The sequence below is a fragment of the Magallana gigas genome, chromosome 3, assembly GCF_963853765.1.
Source record: "Magallana gigas chromosome 3, xbMagGiga1.1, whole genome shotgun sequence".
Classification (NCBI taxonomy): domain Eukaryota; kingdom Metazoa; phylum Mollusca; class Bivalvia; order Ostreida; family Ostreidae; genus Magallana; species Magallana gigas.
Window position 1 is genome coordinate 2,739,911 of NC_088855.1, and position 17,952 is coordinate 2,757,862.

The window sequence follows — 17,952 nt, forward strand, 5'->3', positions numbered from 1 at the left end:
CTATCGCTACTCTGTTGATAAATCATTGAGCTATCGCTACTCTGTTGATAAATCATTGAACTATCGCTACTCTGTTGATAAATCATTGAACTATCGTTATGCTGTTGATAAATCATTGAACTATCGCTACTCTGTTGATAAATCATTGAACTATCGCTACTCTGTTGATAAATCATTGAACTATCGCTACTCTGTTGATAATGATTTAGAGAGCTCGAGGGTCGTGGTCTTTTTTTTTAATACTTTATTAATTTCAATAAAAAGTAGAGTTCGATATTATGAAATAGGGAAATATTTCATCTTTTTTTTCTAAATAAATATTTATACCTTAAAAATCATTTTTGAAAAGAAATTCTGCAGATCTATAGTTAATTTGTGGACCACCTAGCCTCGTTAAAAGAGTCTGCGTATACAGTGTCCACAGCTATAGATTGTAATGTCGTATCAAATCAGTACTGAAGAACAGCGTCAATGACCTGTTTTGATCATAAAAATTTTAAATAGGCGTATTTTTGTTTGAATCAAGGGGAATTGAATCCTGGAAGATTCCAATTAGAAAAAGAAGATCTCATTTACTTCTGTCTCATTTTCCAGATAGGTTTCAATGATATTAGAAAAACATTCTTATAAAAGGACTAATTTTACTGGTATTACTATTGACTATGACAACTGCTGGTAACGTATTTTACTAAGACCAGTACAGTAATGGTCAAATAATGGTCACTCAACTCTACGATGCATGGAAAACAAGATGATTAATTTTATAAAATCCCATTGATGCGGCCAAATTAGACATAAGACGATATGGCTGGAGTTTGTTTTTCAAACTTTGCTTTTTTCATTTACTAATTGCAACGGGGTATAATTGCTCAATGAAATTATAACATTTTTTGAAATATAATATCACTGTATTAAAACGATAGCTCCGGCTCGTTTGGAGCTTTTTAATATACGAACCCAGCTTAAATGTCCGCTTCTGAAGCCGTTTGATGTCTGTTGGGACCAGGTTAAGATTTGCGAACACGGATAAGAATATTAAACTCATCGCTCGAACCGGGTCAACTCTCTGTGACGCTTTGTCTGAACACCTGACGCAATTATTAAAGGGCCAACTTCACAGAGTATATATACGAACACCTGACGCATTTAAAATAGGGTCAACGTCAAAGTGTACGGGCATCCGGTTTTGTAAACTATTGCATTTGGCTACAACGCATCCTACAGCATTTAGCGGAAGGCATCTGCCGCTAAATCAACAGATATAGATCTAATTGTCAGGCATATACATGTATGTATTAATGTATTATTAAAATACCTTAGATGTGCATAATAGTATAGAAATGTGTTAAATCATCATATTTCTCCGCTGACCAGTTAAAAAATGATTTTCCGTCAAATATTGCATATGCTGAATTTGATAAATCTTAAAGTTTAGTTTGGTCCAACAAAGAGTCATGCCTTCTTCATTTGAAAGGAGATAAGTTTTTAAGGCATAGATGAATTTGAAAAAAAATCTCCCAAGGACAAAATTGCATGATTTAAAAGTATAGATTCAAGTTTTTTCACTTAATGAATAATAGGATCCAAGGAAATTTTTCTGGTTTGGAAAGGGGGGGGGGTCAGAAGCTTGCATTGATGATATTCAAGGATTGCTTTCTTATTTGAATGTAAACAAAATTGAGTTATGATCCCCATTTCTCTGAATCAGAATGTAATCATATTTGGAAATCATGAAATGTTTAGGAGACTAAGGCCATATAGTACACTTGAAAATTCATATTCTGGTGAGCGATGTGACCAACAGGCCTCTTGTTTAATCTAGTTTTGGTAATGGCTTTAATGTATTGATTTAAAATCTCTTGAATAACATAAAATTAATGAATAAATGTGATCCGATAGTCGCCATGATAACCCTAGAAAGGTCACCTTACGCAGGTCATCTCATGGGCGTGCAAATAGAAAACAATAAATAGGATTAATTGACACATTAATGACCTCCTTACAATTTAGGGTAACGAAGCCAAGACTTGATTTTTAGTTCTAAAAGAAAGAAATACATTGATTTTAAAAAGTTTATTTTACTAGATTTTATGTAAAACAAATGCAAATTTTAAAGTTAAATATTGTCAATAGTCTTGCGTAGACAGAAACTTCATTCAACTGTATTCCAGTCTACTGTAAATTAGCCATCACATGTAACCACACGTCATCTACAGATGATGACATCATGTGAGTTTGAGTTGGCGGGAATGAGTGGCCGCCTCCACTACCGTCTGAGGGACCGGTCGTCTGACACGTGGGTCGCTGACAGGAACATTCAAGCTGAAACAAAAACTACAACATTAACCCAATTTATTTCAATTAAATTTAGGATGACGGTCCTATAATTTGATCTGCGCATTTAGTTGCGCAGCTTAGAGGTGTGATAAATGGAAATATTAGGACTTTCTGGTCATATATTCTACTATTATCTGTCCCTAGTTTCTGTATTCTGGTCAAATATTCAACTATTATCTGTCCCTAGTTTCCATCACTTGACTTATTGTAACTACACCACTCTGGTCAAATATTCTACTATTATCTGTCCCTAGTTTCCATCACTTGACTTATTGTAACTACACCACTTATAATTACTTGACATTAACCTTATTGTAAGACATTAAGACAAAACTTACTTGACAATAACTTTGCTTACAGCAACTACAGAGCTAACATGACATTAAACTAGCTTTCTGCAACAACAGGGCATACTTTACATTAACCTTGTTTACTGTAACTACACAACTTGACATTAACCTAGTTTTCTGCAACTACAGAGCTTACATGACATTAAACTAGCTTACTGCAACTACAGGGCTTACATGACATTAAACTAGCTTTTCTGCAACTACAAGGCTTACTTTACATTAACCTTGTTTACTGTAACTACACAACTTGACATTAACCTAGTTTTCTGCAACTACAGAGCTTACATGACATTAAACTAGCTTACTGCAACTACAGGGCTTACATGACATTAAACTAGCTTACTGCAACAACAGGGCTTACTTGACAATAACCTAGTTTACTGCAACTACACAACTTAATTACTTGACATTAACTTAGTTTACTGCAACTACACAACTTACTTGACATTAACTTTGCTTACTGCAACCACAGTGCTTACTTGACATCAAACTAGCTTACTGCAACAACAGGGCTTACTTGACAATAACCTAGTTTACTGCAACAACAGTGCTTACTTGACATCAAACTAGCTTACTGCAACAACAGGGCTTACTTGACAATAACCTAGTTTACTGCAACAACAGTGCTTACTTGACATCAAACTAGCTTACTGCAACAACAGGGCTTACTTGACAATAACCTAGTTTACTGCAACCACAGTGCTTACTTGACATCAAACTAGTTTACTGCAACTACAGCGCTTACTTGACATCAAACTAGCTTACTGCAACAACAGTGCTTACTAGACATTAACTTTGTTTACTGCAACTACAGCGCTTACTTGACATTAAACTAGCTTACTGCAACTACAGCGCTTACTTGACATTAAACTAGCTTACTGCAACTACAGGGCTAACTTGACATTAAATTAGTTAACTGCAACTACAGCGCTTACTTGACATTAGTCCTGTTGTTGACTACCAGGAGGGGGTTGACCTGACTCAGGATCTCGTCGTTGACTGAGATTCCGTCCAGGTACTGTTTGAGCAGACTGCGGAGCTGTGTGTTCTCCTGGACCAGTGTCTGCTTCTCCTTGTCCAGTGCCAACTTGTCCAAAGTGACCTTGTTAAAGCGCTTCCAGAAGTTCTCAAGGGAAGTAAACTCATGCATTATCTGAAAGTTAGGACAAAGTTCTGATTTGATGAGAAGTACCATTCATTGATTTAATCTCAGACATCTCTCATATATCTACAATCATGAGATCATGTAAAGGTGGTCCTACATCTAAACCAATTTTTCAAAATTATCATTTTCACCATTTAAATAATCTTTAAAAATCTTTGCAGCACCCTATTTCACTTGTTCAATGTTCTGTTGCTATTTAATTTCTACAATGGCAACTGGGTAGATATAATCGGTAAAATCATTACATATATTGTGCTTGACCTTATATGATAGATACACGTCAACTACTGATCATGTAAGTTAACTAATAACAAGTCCTACTAGGCCTGCAACAATGATGCATCAGGACCACAACAGTCCTACTAGGCCTACAATAATGATGCATCAGGACCACAACAGTCCTACTAGGCCTGCAACAATGATGCATCAGGACCACAACAGTCCTACTAGGCCTACAACAATGATGCATCAGGACCACAACAGTCCTACTAGGCCTACAACAATGATGCATCAGGACCATAACAGTCCTACTAGGTCTACAACAATGATGCATCAGAACAAAACAGTCCTTATAGGCTCTACAATGATACATTAGTCCAATAATGCTGATGTTTTACAACATAAATGTCCATAGCCTACAATGAAGGTATATTCTATATTATCGCAACACACCAGTACTTCAAAGCCTAAAGTGCTTATGCGTCAACATAAGAAAGTTCTTCAGTGTCTTAATTTACTACCCTTTCTCATGGGATTGTTTTGATTGGAAAACAAAGGTTAAAACATTGGCTAGAGTAGACTAAAGTACAAGTACCTATCAGTGAGAGTTTTTCGTAGTACCTACCAGTGAGAGTTTTTCGTACGGCTGTTCCTGTATGGCTGCCTCCACATCCTGTTGTTCTTCCTCTGTGAGGGAGGAGGCGTAAAACGGCAGAACTTTCTCCTCCTCCGTCTCCAGGCGTCGACACATTTCCGCCATTGTTATTACATTCTTCACCTTAATTAGGAACAGTTAATTAACAATTTTCCCATTACCGGTAATGCTATTATTCTATTACTGGAACCTGAAATATCAGAACTCTACAATTGTTTTTTAATAAAAGCATATCAACATTTATCTTTAATTTATGGGAAAAGAAATTGAAGGTATAGTAATATTTGAAAGAATTGGCACTTTGCATCAATTTGAATTGCAATTGAATTGAAAAAGCTTCTGCATATCATGAAACACTAAAGCTCCCAGCTGCACTTTTGACATCAGTATATATTCTGTACACAATGTATAATTACAGGTGAGTGAGAGGTGCAATGCTATTAGTCTTCCTGCTGTACACAACCCCAACAAACAAAACAAACAGAATACATGTATAACCAACACAAAACAGTCGGTATAAGTTGGTTAATCACCTGATATATCATCAAAAGTATCATCATGTAAAGCCAGCAACTGGCACCAATCAGAAACAACGATTTTTAACAAAAACAATTCAAACTTGTGAGCACAAGCAAATGAGTCAAACATTTTGAGGCATTGGTTCATACTTACTGGAAGGACATGTTGGAGTCAACCTTCACAAAAACAAGGTTCTTTACTGTATAGGACAGCTGAACATTTACAATCATAAAAGTGTGCCGTGTACATGTAAAGGCTTGGACATGCATGGATTTGTAACTTCATATAAATTACTCAATTTACACGAAAATGCATATACATGTATTACAATATACTGTGTACCCGGTAAAACAAAGTGTAGTGGTAGATGTTAAAATTACTGAAGTAATGTGGATACAATACAAATTATACTGAATGTGGACATATTGCAAAAAAATGGTGCAATGTGAAGATACAAAAAAATGCTCAAAATAATGAAGTTATGTGTAGGGATTCACACATATTTGTTTATCTGGTGTGATATATGTGTAGAAATGTAAAAATATCAAATATTTATAGATACTGTACATCATTTCAGTAAAATCAAAATATTTTACATTACATTTAGCACTATCATTATGGAAATAACATGCACATGTATCAAAGCCAATGTTGGAGAGAATCTATAATTCTGCAGTGAATAGATTGAAATACAGATTGAATATGGATTTTTTTAACATGAAATATTCCACAGTGACTGTTCTTTTAATGAAAAGTTGTTTCAACTACTTTTGTAATATTAAGTGAAACTTATCTCAAATACTGAAAACAATGGAAAAAGTTATTACATGTTTATATACATTGAATATTAGAGACCTAATTGACTATTTACTAGTATACTGGGTACTTTATATGTCATTTTGTAATACATGTATGTTCCATTACATTAATCAGTGTGATATTAAAATTGTGTATTATTTAATATCTTAGTGCTGGAAATATTGTTGTATTACATTCAGCCATTAAGTGATCTGGAAATAAATTGTATGAAATTTAGCCAGATGATGTAGAACTGTGTGTCCTAACATGTATTACATTTAGTGTGGAAATGTGGCAATATTGTAACAATTGCCATAATGATCCGTGTATAGATCATAACGTGAAATATTGAATGCTTACTACATCCGTAACTTACATTGCAATTTAAGGTTTACCTTAATAACTAAATCAAAGCAAAAAGCAGATATAAAAACAAAAAAAGGATATAAAAACAATTTCTGCTATATAAAAAATGATGAAATGACAAAATTTTTGGTTACTTTCTACATTAATCTTGACCAAACATACTTTTTCCACTTTGGATTTCATAGTTTTGATGGCAGTGTTGCTTTCAACGGTCATCTTGGTAAGCTTTGCTCGCTCTCCGTCTCTTAGTTTGTTCATCTCTGCCTTTAAATCCTGGAGGTGGGCCAGCATTCTCTCCCTTTCCTACAAAAAAGAGCTCAGTAATGAATTACTAAACAAATAAAGCCACTTGCCAATTTAACAAAAAATGCTTATTCTTACAATATTAAGTTTTTCTAATATAGTAGATATATAAATAGTAGTCATTTTTTGAGCTAAAACTTTGAAGTACATGTACTATACACTGATATACAAAGAGGTAAATTAGTAATCAAAGTAGACAAATAAGACACTACATCTGACCTCTTTTATGGATCTGTTCCTTTGTTCATTCTCCTTCGCATTTGATGCCATTTTAGATTTAAGTTGTGCAATATTTTCCTGCAAAAATAATTACATATTGTAGACAGGTAAATCAAAATAATTAAGCCAGGGTTGAGGTAGAGTCACAGACATCATGATTCTTACAGAAATCCTCTGTAGCTTTCTCATTTGAAAGTCAATTTCTTGTGCAGACTTATCATCCTTCTCCTTCAATTCTTCAAAGGCAGCTTTCCTCTCTGCATTATTCTCTTGGTAGTTTTTACGAGCTTGCTCAAATGCATTCCAGTAGAAGTTGAATTTTTCTGTCAGCTGATGTCGCAAACCATGCATTTCCTCCATATCCTACAGAGTAAATCAAACGTTTTATTAGTAAAACTTTTATAAAAAACAATGATAGTAGGGAAATACATTTGTAATACAAATTAAAACAGTTACTCTAGAAAAACCCTTCAATAAAAACCAATCTTTATTCCATTAAATGATTCAAACTGAATATCTTTAAAAGAAGAAGAAATAATTACTTTATTCCGAATCTCATCCACCAAACTCTGAAAGTCAGACTTTGCCTCCCTCTCTCGCTCCTGAAAGTTCTGGTCCATGGCAAAGAGGATGTCGGATATCTCGTTCGTTTCCCGGCTGTGCTGGTCCAACATGATAGCTCGCTCCGTATCAAACTCCTCCGTGATCACAGCCAGCTCATCATCGTACTGCCTCCGGAGGAACTCGATCCGGCTCTTGTGTTGATCTGGATATTGATTTAACCCAAATTACATCAGCATTGAAAATCTATACCACTTTACTTCAGGGGAAAATTTTTTAACAGTATAAAAAATAACTATTCCAATATGAAGTCTACCATTATTCAAATTTACCTTTAATTTGAATACATCCAATTGTCCCTCATTTAGATAGGGCATACATGAGAATATCATGAAATTTTCACAAGAATTTTACTTGTGACAATTCCACATGAAACTTTTTTAAGTAAGACATATCACAAAATTAAATTACCGTATAAGCTCTTAACATGAACTTTCCTTAATGTAAATATTACATGAGATTTACTCACATGAAATTCAAATGAGTTCTTTTTTCAAGTAAATTTCAGTTTGAATTCATGTAAGGTACAAATGCTTGTATATGATGCTCTCAACAAATGGGATGGCAATAACTTAAAGTGTGTAGAATGTTGTGTTGACATTACAAGGAACACACCTATGAGATTGTCTGTACTCTGTAAGTGAGCCCTTAGTGCCATTGAGTATTGTTCATCAGCCTCCTGGAGATCCTTTGCAAGAGCCTTAATGGTGGCATCCTTCCTGTCAACAATCCTCTCAAACGTTTGACTCAGAATTTCCAGATCTTTCTTCAGTTCCTTGGATTTGTTCTCTCTCATTATGTTTCTCCACTGGTGATTTAGTTTGTTGATGTTAAACTTTGTTGATCTCTCTTCTTTTGTCAGTTTATCCTGTAATATACCGGTAATATATTGCACATGCACATAAGTATCATGCATTAATTGATGTACATTTATACACTTCTTGCTTTCAGTCAATGATTTTTATCAATAGATGAATAAGATATTGCTCTCCTGCTTATAACTTTTAAGCAGGTTATTTCTTAACTCGTTTAATATCAGTATAACACATCCACTGCATCAAATAAAAACATTTTTCCATATTTGATACATTATTTAGTATGTTGTAACTTAGTAGTTTTCACCTTTAAGAACTGGGTGAGCATGTTCTCCTTCTTTTTCCTCAGTTCCTCCTCTGCCAAGGCTTTCTGTTCTTCATAAGCGATTCTCTCTTCCTCCGTCATATTGGCTAACTTGCTCGACTTCTTCTTACCCCCCTTCTTCTTCCCACTCTTCTTACCACCCTTCGCCATGTCTGTGTGAAAAATACGTTATCTATAATTTTAATAAAGAATTAATTTCACTGTTGATAAACACAGTGCTAACATGTACATAATTGACAATTAGCTTTTAAGTTTGCTATAAGTCACATGCAATTTTAAAAAATATTTCTCTTCAAGTGTGTGATATAATTAAAAAATACTGAGATGGGTAAAGTCTTATTATTATATGTAAATTTAAGTATTGCTTTCAAACATGTAAAAAGTACATCGATTTTACACTGCATGTAGGACAAATGTATAGTACCAAATATGTAGAAAAATCCCGGTTATTGTTACCCAACCATTGCAGAAAATGAAACAATAAACAACATTCATTGTACGTTCAAGCTTATGAAGGGTTCAAATTCTGATTATCTGATAGAGTGTTTACTAATGAGTATAGAGCAGGTGCCCTTTGTAGCTTTTCGAAAGCATATCACAAAGAACATCGGGGGGATTTAGTGATGTCTTGTCAACATACATCTTTAAACTTAATCAAATCTTTTTAATGATCTCATTTTTGTAACAGAATTCGTAAATTACCTTAATATGTAAAACTAAATTACCTGTATTTTTGGTTTGTTACGCTTAGTAACAAAAAGTCTGAATCGTTAAGACGCTTGAACGTCCTCAAGAAAAATAAAGTGTAAAATTGACAATCTGAATATGATATTGATGTTTTGTAAATCCTTGGTCACAATATGGCTAAAATTATGTAATAAATACTTCCCAGTCATTCGAAACAAAATCTCAAATGCCTTTTTTATGAAAGGAATGTAATCCGGAAAAGTTTTGTTTTTAATGTTCATTTTAAACTTTAACATTTTATCAAACGTTTTAGCGATCTTGTATATTGTATCCATGGTGTTTACTCAAACGAGATCTTATTGAGGTAGTATTGTAATCACGATTTTATCATTTCTCTTACCTGATAAGGTATTGATCCAATTGCTGATAACAAACCACAAACTATGTGATATATATTTATGATATGATTAAGCATAGCATCATTGTAGTTGACTGCAAATCCTCGTATGAAAGTTATTGCATATCATGTGTAGAGGAAATTTGGACTATTTTGATGGGTTTTCTGTGATCTTCATATTCCGATCTTAATACATACGATATCTTAAAGAAATAGATACAGTTAAATGGATTTGAAGGCTTCAGCAACCTTGCGATGTGTATATCCTACAAAACTTTATGATAGATACGGTCATGCCAGGCGTTTGTTTATGCAGGCCATAAAATTTTTACCTCAGGGTTCAAACGATGTTTGTTAAAAAAAAAAATCCAAAAATTTCTTCTTTGAAATGCATCGTCTATATTGTCAGGTTTCAATACATGGCTAAATTTAAAAAAGTATTTGGGGATTTTGCATTGCAAACGACATAAAATATAACCCTGCATTAATAAAAGATTGTGCAAGATGTCCCTCTAGATCCAAATAGAGAAAAGGTGTCAACATTATTAATGTAAATCTCAATAAGTTATTGGGTTTCCCCCACTAAAATCAGATTATGTGTAAATAAAGAAATCTTGGATTTTTCCCTTTCATCAATTTAAAATGTACTTAATTGACAGGTATTATGATATTTAAGTTCATTAAATTCTAGAGAGGTTGAGATTTAAAATGTGTACGTGTGTCAAAAGTACACATACACGTTTTTGTAATTTATCAGTTGAGATTTTTTAACTTGTAGGATATAAACGTTTACGTACATCAACGCAGTTTTGTGACATGAATTTATTTAGTTAATTCCAAATAAATGGTAAATTTCTTATCAATTTTCATGCAAATGAAGTTTAAAAATCTATATAATGTATTACAAAAATACATTCACTCATCAATACGATTTTATTTGTTGTAGAAAGCTACACGTTTGACTTACAAGTTTAGAGAATGTGTAGAAACCATGTCGTCACAAAAACTGATGACGTAATACGCGAAGAATTTAGGTGATTCCCCTAATTCACGTACACGCACCCGTACACGTTTGAAATCTCAACCTCTCTAATGTCAAATAGTGACAGAAACAATAACTTTGGACGTACTATATTTTTTTACAGTGCATGCATGTTTATAAGGATCCTCGAAAAAAGTTTTATGCCTCCTTTTGCGCCTTATCTTAATTGTCTATAGATCTTATAGGCCATACATGTGGACTGAATTGCTTTACCAATTCTAATAGAGTACTATTAATTGGAGTAAATTGCTTTCTCATTAGTTTTATGACCTGCTTTGAACTAGTTTCTACTCCAATTTAATTGATAACATTCATACATATATACCTTCTAGATTTATTTACCATTATCAGATGTAATAAAATAACAACAGACAATTTTTTATTTGTTTGAAAATTTTATACTGCAGAAATAATGATAAACATTGTTATTCCTTTATGGAGGCTTACATTTTTAGGAATTGTACCAAAGTTAATACTTACCATTTTGTTCACTATACTAAAGTCTTCTTTTCATGAAATTCAAATGATTTTGCTGGACCTCACCTGTATTAGAACTAAAAAAAGGTCAAAATTCATGATTTCAAATTTTCATGTTGAAGAATTGTAAATAATTTTGTGAAAATATATACCGGTACATTTTGTCACTAATTTGGGGGTTATTTACTCTTAATATGTTCGAAAATAATGTCACAATTCATGTCATGATTCATTTTTAAAAATTTCTAATGAACTTTTTAAAAATAGAATAAAATGCAACCAAACTTTTGATTTTGGACTACTAGTATGTAGAAAAACTTATCTTAGTATACATGTAATCTGATGTTTCTAAAACACTATTCAAAACCATATGATGCGGACTTTGTTTTTGTGAAAATTGATAAAATGCTTATGTCCTGTTATTTTTTCAATGAAACGTCAAAATCACGCTATATAAAAAAAAATTAAATCAGTTATGATGTTATATAAATTTTGATGTCAGAGCTGAAATAAAAGGTAGAGGGTGTTGCGTCATAATGAAAATCTGTGAGTTATCTCCATGTAACGGCAAACCTTACCTTTATTTGGAAATATTAGTACATGATTTTTATTGTCACTTTTATTTCAGAAAGTAGGTCTACCATAAAATCCAATAAATATGGGACCAAAAAAGAAGGGGAAGAAGTCTGGCAAACTTTCCAAGATGACAGAGGAGGAGAGATTGGCATACGAGGAACAGAAGAACCTCGCCGAGGAGGAACTGAAAAAGAAAAAGGAGGATATGCTGACACAGTTTTTAAAGGTGTGAAAATCTAGGCATTTACCAATAAGCAATAATAGTTCTTTCAAGTTTGAATGCACAATATTTTTTAACAGAATGTGATGTTATCTGCATGTTCACAAGTTTTGGTTCACTGGCCAGGGATTCTTACAGTATATTCATGTACCAATATATGTTAATTCTATAACATATTTCTTTACAAAATAGGATAAATTAGCAAAAGAAGAAAGAGCGACAAAGTTTAACATCAACAAACTAAACCACCAATGGAGAAACATCATGAGAGAGAACAAATCTAAGGAACTGAAGAAGGACCTGGAAATTCTGAGTCAGACATTTGAGAGGATCGTAGACAGGAAGGATGCCACCATTAAATCATTGGCAAAGGATCTCCAGGAGGCTGATGAACAATACTCAATGGCACTGAGGGCTCATTTACAGAATGTTGATGGTCTTATAGGTTTGTACACCTTTGTCTGTCTCTGTCTGTCTGTCTGTCTGTCTCTCTCTCTCTCTGATTTCTGATCTCCCTGTAGTAGAAGTGACACATAATGTGCTGTATGATACCACCTTTGACTGACCTTGATTGTAGACCAGCAGAAGCTGAGGATCCAGAGCCTCCAACAGGAGTATGAGGAGGAGCTGGAGGTGATCCATGAGGAGTTTGACACGGAGCGCGCCATCATGATCGACCAGCACAACGTCGAGATGAACGACATCGCAGACATCTTGTTTGCCATGGAACAGAACTTCCAGGACAAGGAGAATGAGGCCAAGTCAGAATTCCAGAGCATGACTGATGAAATTAGAAATAAAGTATGTTGTATATTACTCTGCTGTGGTAAACAGTGCACAAAGAAAACCCAAACCAGCCATTTTAAATCAATTATATTATCATGATGCATGTGGAGCAAAAGAAGAATTCTCATTTATTAGATCTTAAACAAAAGTAAAGAATGAGTTCCCATGTTCATTTGATTGAGATTATTTTATTAAATGAGTTAAATCCTGGTGTGGGAGTTGGAAGTTGGTATTGGCTACTTTTCTCTTGCAAATCTCCATTTTGCTGTAGTTCTGTAGATTTTTTTGATTGTAACTGACTTATAAATAATATTCTACTCAATAAGACATTAAATAATAGTGTATTAAGAGAACTAGGTTAAGATGAACTCATGAATTTTGAATGTATGTTTCAGCACATGGAGGAGAAGCATGGCCTCCACCACACGCTGCAGGATAAGCTCGAGTTTTACTGGAAGGAGTTCAGCAACGCGCTCAAGATGTACCAGGAAAACAACCAGGACCGCAAACTCGCGTTCGAGGAACTCAAAGCAAAGGATGACGACTCTGCCCAGGAAATTGATGCTCAGATGCGCAAACTCACTCGCATATCAGTAGGTTGACTGTTTGTGTTTTGAGATGGATGCATTTATTCATTGGAATAACATATTTTTGTTTTTAAGAAAATTTTAGTAATGTATCAACATTTCTTCCTTCTTATTTGTCATATTACATGTATTGAAATTTCTTTCTTCAGGAACAAATTGCTCAATTGAAATCAAAAATGGCGTCCAATGCCAAAGAATGTGAAGAAAGAAATCGACAGCTGAAGGAGGCAAGTGTCTCATTCTTGGTGTAAATACATTTTATTTGGGATTTAATTTTTCTGTCAACTTCCTTATTAAATGTATATATTAACCTGTTTTAGGAGAGAGAGAAAATGTTGGCACATTTCCAGCATTTAAAATCCCAGATGAACAAGCTTCGAGATGGAGAAAGAGACAAACTCACAAAACTCACACTGGAGAGTAATTCAGCAATCAAAGAGCTGAAGAGAAACATTGAAAAGGTAAGCATTTCTATCAGACCTTATTAAACATTATGTACACAGAAAACATCTTCACGGTGATAAAAGGTAATTACCCAGTTAACCATATCAAAAATCATTAAATGGAATGTTTTGTTGTTGTAGCTACAATGCATAATGAAACTTGGTGAGATTTGTCGCAAGTTTGAGACAGAGGAGGAGAAAGTGTTACCCTTCTATGCCTCTTCCTTGACTCAAGAGGAGCAGAACGATGTGAATGCTGCTGTGTTAGAGGCTCCAAACGAGGCTCTGGTGACTGTAAGAAATACATCTTATTCATGGTTTTGTGATTTAACTCACAATAATAATACATGTATTTTCATTTCACAAAAAATATTCCTTTCTGAGTACTTCAGTATTATGACTAGGCAACATAATTCTAAAAAGCTGAAAAACTTGTATGGCAGGTGATGCATGAGTACAGTACCCTGGAGAACTTCTGGAAGAGATTTAACAAGGTCAGCCTGGACAAATTGGCCCTGGAGAAAGAGAAGCAGGGAATGATGGTAGAGAACCAGCAGCTCCGGACGCTGCTCAAGCAGTATCTCGACGGAATCTCGGTCAACGACGAGATCCTCTCACAGGTCAACCCGCTCTTCATCGTCAACAACAAGACCAATGTCAAGTGAGTAGAGGGATTCATCACAGAGGGTTACCAGAACATGTCTCTGCTATTTCTCAATTATACAATGGGCTCAGGCCATATTGTAAATCTACATGTAATATATTAAGAATGATATTAAGCAAAAATTGACCTTTTCATACAATAGAGAAGATTTGATTTAGTGCATATCTATATATACTTATCTATGATTTTATCATTTTACTATCAAATTGATAAACGCATGTATACATACATGGAGATTGTTTTCTTTTACTTTCAGATTGAATGTCCCAGTAACTGACCCCAGAATTCGGCGCCCAGTCGCTCAGACGGTAATAGAGGCTTCCCATGCAGTCAAGAATATACTGCCGTCATGATTTGATTCTGTTTTGTATCGATGTCTAGTAAACTTGTGGGCCATTCCTGGTTAAACTCTGTATTGTTAACTGCTATCTATATATTTTTTGGTTGTGTATCAGGAGCCTTTGACGTGTTAAATTGATCAATACATACTATGTATACAGTGATAAACATAATGATTGTTATGTATTTATACAGTGATAAATACAGGAAATAAAATCTCAGTTGTCAATAAATGCCAAGTATTAGGATAACAATCAAACACTTAATGTAATATTGTGTTCACCTGTAATGTATATAGTTAGAACTATACTGTAGTAGGTCAATTTACACCAAGTCTGCATAATGTTCTTGCCACTGTTTTATAACAGTACAATGAATCAGTATTCCTAAACAATATTTGATATATACAGTATTTTACATTGCACTGTGCCAAACAAAGCAATCATATTCCACATAATTGATTTTATTTCATCTATTGTGTTTACTGTAGAATTTATTCAGAATTATAGGACCTAATTTGCTCCAAAAAGAGCTTAAGGTTTTGACAAGCAGTTTATGATTTTTACAAAACTTTGCGTTATTCACTAAAGATTTACATGTATAATGCTAATTCTGGTTTGTTTGCTGCATGCTCTGTGCGGAGTTGTTTTTACCGCTTGTATAAATCTTGCCATGTTTTGGACTGATCGCCACTGTGTGAATACTCTCTTGCCGCTATCGACCCTACACGGGACTGGCTCATGTACCTGGCTTGTTTATTTACCTGTTTTATTTATTGTTGTTGTGTCTGTGTTGACGTGGTTTTATACTTTACATGTAATACTACACTACTAATAATGATTCCATATCCTATTAAAGAAGGGAAAAGAATTTGTGGGTCTATTGTGTTTTTGCACCTCAAAGTTTGTTGTGATATGATACTAACACCATTTCTTTCCACTCTACTAAATGCAAAAGAAATTATAATACAACTGTGAACACATTTATTCATTTGAAGAGATATTCAATTTTTATATGGTTTGATCCCTTTAAGGTGGTATGGGACACCTTCATATTGTGACGTACTTCCTATCGAAATAATAAAATCAATAATAAAATCAAGTACGTGTATAATTTTATAATTTTTTCTTTCACAAAATTGATACCTAACAGCATAGCACAATGGGTCAGAGCGTAAACTACAAATTTGTAAGTGGTGAGTTGGAATCCCACTAGGGCTTTTATGATTTTTACCTTTCCAAAAATTTTTGACAATTCTTTTTTAGGTGAAATATTGCAAAAATTTGAAAATTCTGAAACAATAAAAGTATTTTGATTATAATGTACTTTTTATCCACGTAAATATCTACAAATGTTCCATACCACCTTAATTTTCAAGAAAGTCCAACACTGCCTTCGTATTAGATTGCAATGATCCCTCCTTAACTTGTCCTTCCTTAATCGTTTTAACAAAGAATTATTCCTGTTACGGATGCTTGCTTTTCGCGGATCGAAATGGGTATGCAGAACCACAACACCAGCAGCTGGTGTCACAGAATTCAAACGTATTTTTAAGCACATACCATTACATGTAGATCTAAAGATATAATACTTGGGGTTGAAGTTTATTAATGAGAATTTCATATTTATTTCACAAAAAACAAAAATAATGAGGTCTCCCTAAGTTTGATTTCATTTTTATCGATAAACTTTGACCAGAATTTTTGATCGAACATCCTCCTAATAAATGAAAACAGACAGTGATTAGTACGTTGAAAAGAAAATGAACATTTTCATTGGGTGAAAGTGTTTTGACAAATAACTAAGATCAGTTCACAAATTGAAAACATTTTTATACGTTCAGGACAATTTCTAAGCATTGTATAAGAGATAGCATAAAACAACTGAAATTGACACTCCCGAGAAAAGCACTGTCAACCGACGCGAAGCGCGAAGAGGGATGTCAATTTCAACTGTTACTCTCCCAATCAGGCACTATTTATATATCATTTAGATATACCGAGTATGATTCCCTCTTATAAACTTATAGCTAATTCATATAAGAAGCAGCCAGACTGAAATCTACACGCCCCGTTTAACGATTGGTCGAAACCTACAGCGACCTAAGAAAAATTACGAACTGCACGAAAAAATCATTACAATGTAAGACTCAAATTTCCATTGGAGACGATTTAACTTTTTCCTTAAGCTGTACTGATGTACATAACAGTAATTTAGTGAATTAAAATTACTTTTTACAATCAATTTATTAGTTTGTTTAAAAAAGATGTAAATATAAACAATAAAATTCTTTCTTTGATGATATTAATCCGGGTTATGAAGGTGTCGATCATTGCAGAAAAAGTTGCAAAACCTTTTAATTTTTCTGCAATTTTGCCACCTTTAATCATACCCCGTATGAATCAACAAAGAAAGCATTTCATTGTTAAATGTATTACATAAATAATACTAATAAATAAGAAGTGGATATTAAACGCAGAATGATTATTTCTTGTTTTGTGGAAAAATGAACTGATATTATTGGCATTTATATGAATATACAATACAAGTGTTGACTTGTGTAAAGAGCAGATTTGGGTATGAATTTTTTTTTCAAAAGTTATTTATTTAATTTCATACTGTTTGTTTAAATATATCCTTGCTGTTTACTAATTTAGAGTTTCCATATTTATTATCCATGAAACGTTAGATATGTGAACCTGGAAATAAAACGTTTTTAAAAAGAAAATAAACCGAACGTTAAGTAATCCCAGGAATTCAGTAAGGTTTATTGTTGTTCTTCAACAAATTCATAGTTTCCTCCTTTGGATTGTTAGAATAATGTTATTGAATAGATATCACTTTAATTAACATTTATTTTAGATTCACCCTCAATAACTTTTGAAATGTTAAACACAACGAAATAAGACGAAAAAGTCCAGCCCTTCTTTTATTCGATAAATAACACAACTTATTTTGTAACAAGTGAAAAGCTGTCAATATGACAGCAAACCGGGTTTTCTTTTATGTAAACTGTATCCATAATCCATGTCAACCCTTATC

At 33.7% G+C, this 17,952-nt stretch overlaps 2 protein-coding genes and 1 long non-coding RNA gene across 3 annotated transcripts; 1 reads left to right on the top strand and 2 right to left on the bottom strand.

The window, feature by feature from the left end:
* Nucleotides 1-2,058: 2,058 nt before the first annotated feature.
* On the bottom strand, nt 2,059-9,558 carry LOC105338128 (dynein regulatory complex subunit 2). The gene is made up of 10 exons (XM_034481368.2): nt 9,418-9,558; nt 8,675-8,844; nt 8,168-8,420; nt 7,474-7,697; nt 7,097-7,294; nt 6,932-7,009; nt 6,572-6,712; nt 4,697-4,849; nt 3,623-3,840; nt 2,059-2,322 (listed from the first exon to the last, which is right to left on the bottom strand). Exons 2-10 carry the CDS (start codon nt 8,840-8,842, stop codon nt 2,226-2,228), a joined length of 1,530 nt encoding a protein of 509 aa, XP_034337259.2. The 5' UTR covers nt 8,843-8,844; nt 9,418-9,558; the 3' UTR covers nt 2,059-2,225.
* Nucleotides 9,559-9,691: 133 nt separating this feature from the next.
* LOC105338139 (dynein regulatory complex subunit 2) lies at nt 9,692-15,777 on the top strand. Its single transcript, XM_066078067.1, has 10 exons — nt 9,692-9,743; nt 11,924-12,097; nt 12,284-12,536; nt 12,669-12,892; nt 13,273-13,470; nt 13,614-13,691; nt 13,785-13,925; nt 14,049-14,201; nt 14,351-14,568; nt 14,828-15,777. Exons 2-10 carry the CDS (start codon nt 11,954-11,956, stop codon nt 14,922-14,924), a joined length of 1,506 nt encoding a protein of 501 aa, XP_065934139.1. The 5' UTR covers nt 9,692-9,743; nt 11,924-11,953; the 3' UTR covers nt 14,925-15,777.
* Nucleotides 14,417-14,931, bottom strand: LOC136273528 (uncharacterized). Its single transcript, XR_010711689.1, has 2 exons — nt 14,801-14,931; nt 14,417-14,656 (listed from the first exon to the last, which is right to left on the bottom strand). It is a non-coding gene; the product is annotated as an uncharacterized lncRNA (long non-coding RNA).
* Nucleotides 15,778-17,952: the final 2,175 nt, after the last annotated feature.